This window comes from Mesocricetus auratus, unplaced genomic scaffold (assembly GCF_017639785.1).
Source record: "Mesocricetus auratus isolate SY011 unplaced genomic scaffold, BCM_Maur_2.0 Super-Scaffold_100040, whole genome shotgun sequence".
NCBI classification, from domain to species: Eukaryota; Metazoa; Chordata; class Mammalia; order Rodentia; family Cricetidae; genus Mesocricetus; species Mesocricetus auratus.
In genome coordinates this window covers 5,110,013-5,122,515 of record NW_024429217.1, presented here as the reverse complement: position 1 = coordinate 5,122,515, position 12,503 = coordinate 5,110,013, and the positions used below count along the sequence as shown (strand labels likewise).

Here is a 12,503-nt window from a genome sequence, read left to right as displayed (position 1 = left end):
AACTATTAAGATTTTTCAGAATCTTAACAGGCAGAATGTAGCTTAAAGGGACAGTGATTTTTAACATACACAGGGTTCATCTCTAACACCAAAAAGAAGAAAAATCTAGAAAGTAATCAAAGGCTTAGAGCAGTCTAGACAGCAAGTGTTCTATCAAGCCGAATGTGTTGGGCGGGACTGTGTGGAACATGATCTGACTGTTGAATTCCAAGAGCATGAACAGGAGCCTACTGCTACTCTACTTGGGCTGTGCAATGAGTTCCCTGGGCAGAAGCAACGCAGGGCAATACGGCATGGTGGTTGATAAGATGTTCTGTATGTCCCTGGGCAATAGTTTCAGCAGAAGCATTATGTGCATGAAATACAAACTCATAGCCAGAATTCAAGCATCTATTTGTAAGAACAAAGTGCTGCCCTTTCCATGATGGGTGTGTTCTAATGTAGTCAACCCACCACCACTCTGAAAGTGGGAATTCCTCCCACAGTCCACCTTCTTTGGATGGTCCTCACATGTCTGTTATATGACCCCAGATCCTGTCAAGTTGATGGGGAATATCATCACTCACAATGTCTGAGACATGAGGGCTGGAGAGCCCCTTCCCCATACCCCTCCGACTTCACTTCATTTCACTGTTCAAAAATGATCAGATGTTCCTCTTCTGTGGAGGGCTTCCTGTATCTGGGTCAATACAGCAGTCAGTTTTTGGACTGGACATATTTCACAAATCCACAGCTTTAACTGAGCACACTACAGCACATACAGTGAAGAGGACAGGCAGCCTAGATATCAGGGCAATGTGGAGACTGCTGGAAGGCCAGAACATAGGCGTGAGGGGATCACCATGCTGGACTTTTCCTCCACAACAAACTTAGAGGTGTGAGCTACTCCCATTTCCTCCTATGTTTTAGTAGTCGTAGATTTAATACCCTGTAAAGCCCCACAGCAATGGCACAGTCCACTCTCTGATGTCCAATGAGCCACACAATACTTCTAACTAGAGTGGAAACCCCATTTCATCCTGTCTCCTCTCAAGCATGGTGGTCACACGCTATAGTTATTTTTGGGGTCATCCTGTCTCCTCTCAAGCCTGGTGGTCACACGCTGTAGTTATTCTTGGGGTCATGTGCATGCTGGAGAATGCTTTCTTGTCATAGGATTAAACAAGTGTCCTCACGCAACTGATCAAAAGGCCTACAAGCTCCAACTTTTTGTAGCGATCACATCTCTGTTGACTCTTGGATACAGTCACAGAAAGACTTTATTTGGAAGCCAGAGTTTTTTTTTCAAAATTCACTCTGTTCCTCAAGAAAAATATTTTTAAAAATGACCAGAGAGATGACTCAGACAAGCTGCTTTTCCTAAGGATCCTGATTTAATCCCCAGCACCCACAAGTCTGCCCATAACCATCTGTGTAACTCCAGTTTCTAGGCATCTGATGCCCTCCTCTGGTCTCTACCAGCATTGTACACATATGGTACACACACATACATGCAGTTAACACACACATACACACACACACACACACACATTCACACTATTTTTAAAGAAAACAATCAAAAGCCAAATTCTTTAAATTTTATTTGAGAAAATAATACATGTTAAATTTCAGTAAAAACAGGGAAGTAATTATAATTTATGCACTTGGAGGTTCTTAGAAAACAACCTACAGAGAAACCTGGGTTTACGAGAAGAGGATAAATTTTGTAAAAACATTTTTCTGTGTAAATATTTATCTGTGGCCTTCACACCTCACCTTATCTCGTGTTGTATTATTGCCATACAGTACGCCCTGAGTATACAGTGAGAATGTGATAAATACTTATTAAACTGAAGAACTAGCAAGCACTCTTAGCTGCATCATTTCTAACAACCGAACCAGCTCGTACTTTTCAGCTTTTTGATGACACGATTCGACAGGGGGTCATATTCCAATTGATCGGCTCCCTGGAAGATGTAGTAGTGTCCTAAAATGGAAACAAATTCAATTCTTTAATTCTTGCCTTGTGTTCCTTTGAAACACAGAGTTGATTTTAAAGTTTATCTAGACTACAGAAGGTGTAATTGAGATGTCAGTATCGGGGATCCTTGGCAGTGCACCCTACTCTGATGTTACGCCCTGAACAAGAGAGGACATGGGTCTAGGTCAGTCATACAGGGATCTTGAAGGAGGAAAAAGCTAGAGAGAACTCAAACTTGTTTTTAATCCCGGTCCACTCAGGGGGAGAGGAGAAGGAATAAAATGAGATTTCCATTCTTCTTAAACGTGTCATGTCTCTCGTCTCACACAGCGTGCGCTGTGTCCTTGCTATGTGGTACTGACAGGCAAGTTTGTTCAGGCTGAAGTGGAACATATTCACACCACAAATGTGAGCGTCTTACACCCACCCTGCATCCCAGTCTGCATTATTGCACTCTAAAATGTGATTTTCAGTATTTTCCCAGTCTACTTACCTCTGAAATAGAAGCCTGCATCAATTTTAGACTTAATTCCTGCGAAGTTCAAGGAAATAAGTTTGGGATAGTTAGGGTCCATGGACTGCTGCCTCACATCATACCTGTAGGGGGAAATAGCAGGGACACAATGAGAAAATGGACTTCATAACGTGAAGCACACATTCATCTTTCTCAAGAGTGTTTTAAATGTACTGATGAAAAATTCAAAGACCTAAATGGTTGGTTGATTTTCCCTAAGTTACTACAGGAGTCAAAACTTGAACCTTGAGTCTAGTCAAATCTCTTTCCAGTCTCACAGTGTTTCCCCCGCTGCTCAGACTCTTCCCATGCAGCCTGGCATTGAGGAGGGCTTGATATGTGACACCTCAGGTGGAAGAGGCAGGCAGATCTCTGTGAGTTTGAGGCCAGCCTAGTCTACAGAGTGAGTTCCAGGACAGCCAGGACTGTTACATAGAGAAACCTTGTCTTGGAAAATCAATCAATCAATCAACAACAACAACAAAAAATAAACAATGTTGGATTACAATAAATTGCACCTGTTTGTCCAGAAAGTCTTATTTGGTGAAATCAACAAGTCCTATTTCTCAAACAAAGCTAAAGTTGGCAAACCAATTTATTTCACAAATATATGGCATTTAGTTGAAATTAGATGTTGAATTTTAAAAATTCAAGAAAACAGAGGTTTTTCTATTTTAGTATATCCTGTTGTGTCTTACATCAAGCATGCAAACTGTTTTCCTCAGAAGAGGAAAACATTAGGTGAGTAAGACAACCAGGCCCTCGCTGAAATGGGCAGCTGGCTTCCCTGTGGCTCACTTGTTACTCAAAGGACAGGTTACTCATTTTGTTTTCTGGGTCCACTGGCTCTGAGAAGGAGTCTTGCAGTCCAGATACTCTCCAAAATGAAATTAAATCCGAAACCAAAGGCCCAGAGAAAAGAAACAAGTCAACAGTGGCTGTTTCAGACCCATGTTCTCTTGCTGCCTCTCCCAAGAAAGACAAAGGAATTAGAAACCTTCATAGAAAAGCTGCCTTCTGTATCCAGCACCAACATACAGAAATGCTTATAGGCAAAAACTCCAATAAAATAAAAATTAAAAATATATCAGATGATCATTAAAAAGCGAACAAATAAACAAAAGCTGCCTTCTGGCAAGTTCCATGCTGTGCCTGCTTCTCAAGTCTTAGTGGACAAAGTACCAGCCATCGGACCTCACCTCCAATATCGTCTATCTGCGAAGAAGTAGACCTTATGATGAGATGGGTCAAAGATGGCTGCATCAATCTTTTTCACAAACGCAGGGAAGCCCAGAGAGTATATGTTTCTGGGATAGTGTGGCTCTGGCACTAAGTTATTTATTAACCAATACTTGTCACCTGTAAGGACAAAGACAAAGAGCACAACAAAATCACACCAAAGAATAATACAAATACTGACTTACTATAAAACACCTCTCTTGTGTAGAATTCTAAAATTAACTTTATTTTATTTGTGCTGGGGCGGAGGGGAGAGGCAAACCCGAGACTCCCATAGTGAGTAGGTTCTCTGTCACTGAGAAATGTCACCCCACCCTGTTTTTGTTCTCAATCATTGGTTTACCTCCTTGGCTCTATGGTTTGAATGTTTTAAGTGCCATCATCTCATATTTTATACACCTATCCCAAAGGTTGTATATATTTCTTGTATAGTTGATCTTGTAGGTTAACTTATCAATCAGATCTCTGATTACAGAAGTAATACCCTGTCCTTTACTTCACTTCTCCTTAAAGTGTTCTCAGTGGCAGGGCCAAGCATTGGCGTTACCTTTAAAAAGAAAGAGTTGATTTCTGCCTTCTATTTCATAAGCAGCTTGAATACCAGATGGGATGGTTGGCCACATGGAAGAAATTGAAGTGACGTTGGTGGCTGGACTCCCGGGCAGCTTCCACCAGAAGAACCTGGTGGGAAATGCATTTCATATGTGAGAAATTGCTGTAGATGCGTATTCTTCAAAACACAAATGGGAACTTGTGAAACAATTGAGTTTTTCACTTTATTTTCACTTTCTATTCCATGGCTTTCTGTGTGTGAGCACCGTGAAAGAGAACCTGACTTAAACAGGAACCCCAAAAAAGAAATGCCCAGGATCTGGACTCCAGGGATCTAAGATTCTGGTGTGGCCTCACAATGTTGTAAGGTTATCTGGTTTTGAAGAAGTTGCTGTTTCAGAATCTCAAAAGTAGGAGGCAATCCTCCCTCCCACACATTAGCCCTCCCCACTGCTCTTCCTACTACCCAGCATCTGTTTCCATTTCTGCTCCAAAACAGAAACTAGGAGTCATTCTGGAATTCTCCATGTACAAGGAAGTCTACACATGATCTTCTTCAAGAGTTCGTGAGAGTGTGTGTGTGTGTGTGTGTGTGTGTAGGTATTCATGTATATGTATATGTATATGTACATGTGTACACGTGTTTGTGGCGACCGCAAGTGTCTTCCTCAATCACTGAGCCGCATCGACCCTGCTCCCCTTCCCTGCACTGGGATTCATAGTCCATGTGGTTGCCCCTGGACATTTCTATGCGGGACTGGGGACTAATCTCAGGCTCTCTTCTTTGAACGCTGCACACTTTGCCAACAGAAACATCTCCCCAACCTCTGAGACATCATCATTTTTACCTGGGCTTCTCAACTTGCTGTGTTTTCATTCCCTAGCCAGATTCCTACTACAGAGTTAATTTTTTCACACACTAGTTTCCTACTTAACACAAACGGCATCACACCAATGCACTATTTTTTAAAAAATTTAAGATCTCTCTAAACCTTGGGAATCAAGTTCTACAACTTTGCCTTACAAATTTGATCTACACCCTTTCAAATATCTTCTGACAAAAAACAAATGAAAATCTAACAAGTTTAGCCGCATATCCCATAACATTGATTAGCTATGAAAATGATCATACCTGTCTTTAAAGAAAACAATTTTGTCTCCCACTGTTGTGACCGCATCAAAGGTCAAGCTTTGCTGACAGATAGTTGATGGTGGACTGACAGGGTTTCCTGAGGTTGGCTTTTTCAGTGGGGATCCTGAAAATACATTTTGATGTTCATTTGAGGAAATTTTTAAGAGGAAAGGCTATTCTTTTTAAATATTCTGTTTCTTGAAGGAAAATGCAAAACAGTCATGCTTCCAATGAAATTCATGAGAAGTGTGCTCTGAGGAGTTGCCCCACTTAGTGGCAGCATCACAGCTGAGAATAATTGAATGTCCTTTCTCTGGAGACCCCATCAACAGAGCACTGATGCCGTTGTTAGAACACATTCCAAACGTTAGCAAAACGAAAACAGTGTCTGTGCAGCCTTTCTCATAGCATAGTCACAGGGTTTAAATTACTACAATTTTCCAAATATGCAAATGAGGTTATTCAGTAGAATGCATGGTATTGTATGGCAAATTCTGAGGTTCATCTTACCGTAGAGAGACTGAATGCTTTGTATGTCATCAGCAGAGAGGCGGAATGTGTTGGGATTAACATAAATATAGGCAGGGTACATTATTGAATTTGGATTGTTGGAATGCTGCAGCCCCAAAGAGTGGCCAAGCTCGTGAACAGCAACAAGGAACAGGTTTATGCCTAAGAGGCAAAAAAAAAAGCAGCAGAGTAAAGCTGTGAAATGGATTCTCACTTTTTATTTAACCCACACTTGAAATTGTAGATGTTTAGGGGGTATTATGTGATGTTTGGATGCCTACACTCATGTTCAAGACAGGATAAATACATATCTTCAAATATGTACCATTCATTTGTGATAAAAGCACTCAAATCCTTTCTTCCAGCCTTTTGGATGTGATAGTACACTACTCTTGTCCATAGTTGTTTCGCTGCACCACAGTGTCAAGACTCTGGCCTCATTCTCCCAGTACCAAGGGATCAGCCACCACCCATCTGCCTCCCCTTTCTCCTCAGCCACTGGTAACCACCATTCTGCTATCGGCGTTTGGGAGACTAACTTTTCTCATGTCTCAATATGAATGAGAGGGTAGGGTGCTCATCTTCCTGCGCCTGACCTTTTTACAGAAAACCCAGCTCCATTCATGTGATAGGAGTCTGTCCTTCTAGTGACTGAATGCCATGCCCTGTGACTACGCTGTGCCCGTGAGTGCAGGTTCCTGCAGAGGCCACAGTTGGGAGCTGCCCAGCCTGGGCGCTGGGACGAGAAATAGAACGCAGGCCCTCCACACGTGAGCTCTCTTGGCCTCTGAGCCATCTCTCCGCCCCATTGCCTTATCGTTTGGATGGAAAAACACAACACCTAACACAGTAGAGGGGATGTTTGAGAACCCTGTACTTATTTCCCTGATCTTTCAAATAGTTTTTCTCAGCCTCGGTAATGCTGTCATTATAGGCTAGGTAAGTATTGTTAGAGCAATCCTCTACTGCAGATATTCAGAGGTCTCTAGTTGCACCACTCTGGAAGTATGAATTCCCCACTTCTGCTTTTAACTGAAAATGTCCCTTTGGATCCAAAATTGTCTACAGTTATGGTCCATCTCATTGCCAGATAAATGAAATACATTCTGGCATGATTCTTCCTAACATAGATCATAGGTATGTTTGGTAGCTCACATTGCCTCTAATTCTTTCTTAAAACTGGGGACACTTGCATGTGTCAGTTGTCCAAGCCACTCAGGAGGCTGAGACAGGGGGATTGAATTAATTTAGAAATTCAAGGTCATAATGTTTTGTAAAATTAACTCCCATCACTGTTAATCTGCCAGCAGGGACTCTCTGTTTGTCTGGTGTTTCTGTTAAGTTATATGCTCGTGGGGAAGATTTCTCCTTTCTGTCTCTGAATCAAACATGTCACTCAGTGCTGTAACAGAAACTCATCAAGCACCAGTCAGACTCTCCATTACTGGGTCAAAACAATACGTCAATACTGGGTATGGTACTGCATGCCCATATCCCAACTCAGGAAAATGGTGTAGGAGGAGCATGAGTTCAAGGCCAACCTGGGCCACATAGAATTTTCAAAAACACCTTTTTAAAAAATACAGAGTCAAATCAATTTTTAAATTAAGTTGGGGAATAGCCAGGCGGGGGAGGCACACACCTTTAGTCCCAGCACATGGGAGGCAGAGGCAGGCGGATCTCTGTGAGTTTGAGACCAGCCTGGTTTATAAAGCTACACAGAGAAATCCTGTCTCTGGGGGGAAAAGAGGTCAGCAGCCAACAGTACATGTTCTAGTCACACACAGACTTGCTACTGACTTTTACTTATTCTCCCCAGGTGAGAGCAACTGCTTTGATTTATGTTTCTGGGGTCCATTAGAATTCTAAAGCATTGTCACTTGGTGAAGAACTTACAGCCAGCCCCCAAATGACCCTGGAGAAAATCTCACACATGGACCATGTCTGGATGAGAATCTGTAGCTCAGCAAGTGTAGAATCATACATGATCTACCTCTGTAGCCTTCGAAATGCCTTTATCAAAGCTGTGTCAAAGCTGTAGGCTACATGTCTGCCTTTCTATGTGTAAAAATATAGCTATACATCATATGAAAACTCAGTCAGAGAAGGGGATTCAGGGTAGAGAGATCACATTCTTGAAAGTCTCACTGTTTTCCACATGAAGGAATTGTATAAAGAACTTCCAAGAGATATTAGAAAAGTTACTGAAATGATAGCTTAACTTTTCTTTTACTAGGGATGACCTCCAATAATAATAATAATAATTAACCTCATTCCCCATTATCTGAGTGGGATAGTGAGTTACAATCCCAATTGATTGATTGGACGTTCTGAAAATGGTATCCCAAGATCATGCAAGGCTCCAAGACTACCTATGAGCTTGTACTTCTCCACAAGGATCTGTAAATGTTCTATAAATATCTTGCCAACTCATCATGAATCTAAGAAATTGTCAACATATAACCAATTACAGAATTAGGGTTTGCTTCTAAGTTTAAAGATTTTACTGGTCAAAACCCTTTCCAAGAGTTTACAGTACATAACTTGCTCATGGGATCTCTAACATAATCACACCCAATACGCTGATTTGCAGTGAGGAAAAATTGGACTAAATATATAAAATATTAAATTTGATTTAGATGCAAACAATCAGAATTTGATATTTAAGACTATAATATTTTATCAGAATATATTCTTTCACCATCAGGGCCTATCTTAAATTTAGTTATGGCTAGTTTTCATTTAAAAAAATAAAGAAAACTCTGGTACCTCGAGAACCTTTACTCCAGGTTTCCGCCTCATCGAAATGTGCATCTCCTTGAATTCCAGGTCCAGGGTAGAAAGCGTGCGCTATTGTACCACCTCTGCCATCAAAGGGACTGTAGTCTCCATGAACTTTTTAAAACAAAGGAAGTCATTAGTCAGCTACATCTGTCACAAGCATGACATCACAGGGTACAACACTTGGTGGCATCACGGGTGTGGTGAACGAGGCAGTCACACAGCCTGACAAATGACACAGGTGAAGCTGCGTACCTCCAGATGCAAACAGGATCATGATGTCCGCCTCGCCTGTGTAAACCCTCCTGAATCTCAGAGGGGTCACATCGCTCCAGACACGAAAAGCTTTCTGAAACGCACGGTCAACGTCCTCACGTCTCATGTCCGGGGTGTAATTATAGATCCTGTGTTAGAGTAAGAGGGAAACAAACATGACACCATTGTTAATTGCATCTCTTCTAATCTCTCAGTTCTGCACCCATGCCTGCCGGAAGAACTTCCCCACATACAGACAGTTCAGGTTAAAAGAAATGTTGACGTTCAAACCAGTTTTTCCTTGAAAAACTTTTATCAATCAAACTGTAATTTAATTTCTTCTTATTTATAAGTTGCTAGTAATTATTGTGAAGGATTTGCTTTCTTTTTTATTAATTTATTTGTTACATTCCAATCCCAGTTTCCCCTCCCTCCTCTCTTCCTGCTCCCCCCACTCTCCTTTCCTCCCGTCTGCTCCATGGAGAGGGTAAGTCCTCCCCTAGGAAGTCTACTAAGTTTGTCCCTTCATCTAGCTGAGGCAGAACCAAGGCGCATCCCCACTAGACTGGGCAAGCTACCTCCCCATATAGAATGGGCTCCACTAAGTCAGTTTGTGTGTTAAAGTTAGATCTTGGACCCATTGCCAATGGCCTCATATATTGTCCCAGTCACACCATTGTCACCTATATTAAGGAGTCTAGTTCGGTCCTATGCAGGTTTCCCATTTGTCAGACCTGAGTCTGTGATCTCTCACTAGTTCAGGTCTGCTGATTCTGTGGGTTTCCCCATCATGGTCTTGACTCCTTTGTTCATATTATCGCTCCTCCCTCAATTCAATTGCGCTCCAGGAGCTTGGCCCATTGAGTAGTTGTGGGTTTCTGCATCTTTTTCTGGAAGAGGGTTCTAATTTCTCTGGGGTTGTGGATTGTAGACTGGGTATCTTATGCTTTATGTCTGGTATCCACTTATGAGTGAGTACATAGTATATTTGTCTTTCTGGCTTTGGGTTACCTCACTTAGGATGTTTTTTTTTTTTTTAGTTTTGTCCATTTGCCTGTGAATTTTTAAATGTCATTGTTTCTTACAGCTGAGTAGTACTCCATAGTGTAAATATGCCACATTTTTTAATCCATTCTTCAGTTGAAACCTCATAAAAGAGGGTTTGCTTTCATAAACACAAATATGCATTGTGCCCAAATTCCACATTAGTCCATCTTTGATATTCTGCAGACCTCTGTCTTCTATTTGCATTCAATTCAGTTTTGTTCTGTTTGCTTGCAGCTTCTCTGCTCTGCTCTGGACTGACTGACAAGCGAATGGCTGCAAGTCTTCCTTCAGTGCACAACTCTCCTTACTGAGACAGTTAATTGCGTGTGGGGTGCCTGTGTTCATACATGTATTCATGTGTATAGCTGTGTGTGCTGTGTGCGCATGCATGTAGAGGCCAGAAGTTGACTCAGGTGTCTTCCTCAATCGTGCTCCCCTTTATTTATTGAGGCGGAATCCCTCAACTGAAACCAGAGACCCTGATTCTACTAGTCTCCCTAGCCAGCTTGCCCTGGGCATCCCTTGTCTCTGCCTTCCGTGTGCTGGGATGACAGACAGCCACCACGCCTGTAGTGGCATTCCCATGGACTCTTGGGATGTGAACCCCGACCCCCATGTGTGACAAGCACTTTCTCCATTGATCCATCACAGCCGCCTGGAAACAACGAATGCCTTGGTGTTAACAGCTGACAGGGGCTGCTCTTAGATTTAAAATGTTGTTGTGGCTAAATGTTTCAGGGTTCTAGAAGCCACACCCACGGGAAAGCAGAATTCACTGGGCGTGTATCGACTGGGCGTGTATCGACATTACCTGTAGGTGAGGTGATGCTTCGTCCATTTTTGGGTCTCCTGCACTGCCCTGAGATTCTGCATATCGGGAACTCCACAGCGAGGTGTTTGCATGACCAGCAGAGTCTGGTGGTCCAGTTGCCCAGTTGCTTTGAGCCCAAAGAACTGCTGCATTTCCTGGATTTTTTCTTCTAGGTTTCTATTGGCTTCCCATTTTGACTTGTGAATCCTGTCCTCATTAAAGTCATAATATTTTGTCAAGTACCTCTGGAAAAAACACAAGTAATGTGCACAATTACACTGTGCACGTTGTACATGGCCAGAGTTCTGTTGGGAGCCCTGCAAACATGGCTGGCAACATGTTGGTGTTCCTGAACCAGCATTTTAATCACAGCTACAGTGTTCTATTTAGACATCAACTACAAGGGAGAAAAAAATTTAACTTCCATGCTACTAAAACATGTCATAGTCAGATTCACCAAAGCCCAGCAGAAAAATGTCTTGTTATTCTGCTTCTTCAGATTTGTTTCTGGGTTTTTAGAAACTATTTTAACATCAAGTGTAGAAGGGCACATTGTAAGTGGCAAAATTTTTATTGTCAGGGTTCTTAAACCATTTAGTTTGCATCAAAACTTGACTTAACTGGCAGAGTAGCATGCTCGAAGATCTGGGTTTGAGACCAGGAAAATCTTGACACAGTGAAACATTTGGATAAATTCAAAGTAAAAATAATGTTAGAAAATAGAGCCAGCCACTGAGGAGACCACCCCAGAAAGGCCATCGGAGTCCACAAGTTCAAGGTCAGACAAGACAAAACAACCGACTTGGTCTCAAAAAGAGAATGTATGTAATTTTTAGAAAATAGGAGGTCATTTTTTGAATTATAAAAAGTTAAGATTTAAAAACTTATGAATAAATATCTGAGGCAAATGAGCATAGAAGGAGAATGCTGTAACTATCATGAAAATTCGAGGCTACTACATAGATTAAGCCATGTCCAAATCTCACATCATTAATGGATATTAAGTTACTAATACAAATAGAAGACAAAATGGGGTGGGCACGCAAAACACAGCACTCTGTCAGAAATGTAGTCCAATTATATTAAGCTAAACTATTTACCCAAAGGTTTTAGTAGATAGTACAATTATTCACCAATTTAATAACATTCTTTCAAAATCATCACTTCATTTGGATATTCCTCTATGGAAAACTAAGCACGCTGAAAAGAAAACAGCTACCTACGCTGATTTTCAAATCAAATCATACTTTTGAAACTTGCAAATTCAGTAGAGGTTAAAGACACAGGCTAGACCAGCACAGCCCTGCCATACTCACTTCAGCAAATTCTGTTTCATTCACGGGACTGGCCCCGCAGACAGACACCTGCAGTAGCACGAGGAGCGCGAGGAACTTCATTGTGCCCAGATCCTCTCAGCTGGGCCCGCTCTGCTCCCTGAGTTCCCTTTAAAGCCCGCCTTATATAACCCTTTAGTCCGGATCTGTGAACGTGACTCACAGCTGATATCATCCCTTACTGTACTTCCGAATCATGTGAATGGACAGTGGGTCAAAGTGTTATCCAGCTTATCACTCACCTAAGCATCTCCAGTGTAGTTCTTCTAGATAACCAGTGAGCCTGAGCTTCTACTTACTTATAAGCACAGGTAATACACAAGAACAGAAAATCTACCAAAACTCCGCCAGTAGAGTTTTGGAAAGCT

The 12,503-nt window shown here is 41.8% G+C and overlaps 1 protein-coding gene across 1 annotated transcript; it reads right to left on the bottom strand.

Moving 5' to 3' along the window:
- Positions 1 to 1,563: 1,563 nt before the first annotated feature.
- Positions 1,564 to 12,234, bottom strand: Mmp12 (matrix metallopeptidase 12). The gene is made up of 10 exons (XM_040734775.1): positions 12,118 to 12,234; positions 10,802 to 11,046; positions 8,944 to 9,092; positions 8,677 to 8,802; positions 5,908 to 6,069; positions 5,398 to 5,521; positions 4,261 to 4,394; positions 3,674 to 3,833; positions 2,454 to 2,557; positions 1,564 to 1,966 (listed from the first exon to the last, which is right to left on the bottom strand). Exons 1-10 carry the CDS (start codon positions 12,196 to 12,198, stop codon positions 1,866 to 1,868), a joined length of 1,386 nt encoding a protein of 461 aa, XP_040590709.1. The 5' UTR covers positions 12,199 to 12,234; the 3' UTR covers positions 1,564 to 1,865.
- Between the last annotated feature and the right edge of the window lie 269 nt (positions 12,235 to 12,503).

What these genes read in the sequence shown, in the direction of transcription:
- Mmp12 (XM_040734775.1), bottom strand. Translation starts at nt 12,198, where the DNA reads ATGAAGTTCCTCGCGCTCCTCGTGCTACTGCAGGTGTCTGTCTGCGGG. An exon ending in AAGCATTCAGTCTCTCTACG is followed by an intron (nt 5,522 to 5,907) that starts GTAAGATGAACC and finishes ATGTATTTTCAG; the next exon opens with GATCCCCACTGAAAAAGCCA. An exon ending in TCAACTCTTTCTTTTTAAAG is followed by an intron (nt 3,834 to 4,260) that starts GTAACGCCAATG and finishes TTGTCCTTACAG; the next exon opens with GTGACAAGTATTGGTTAATA.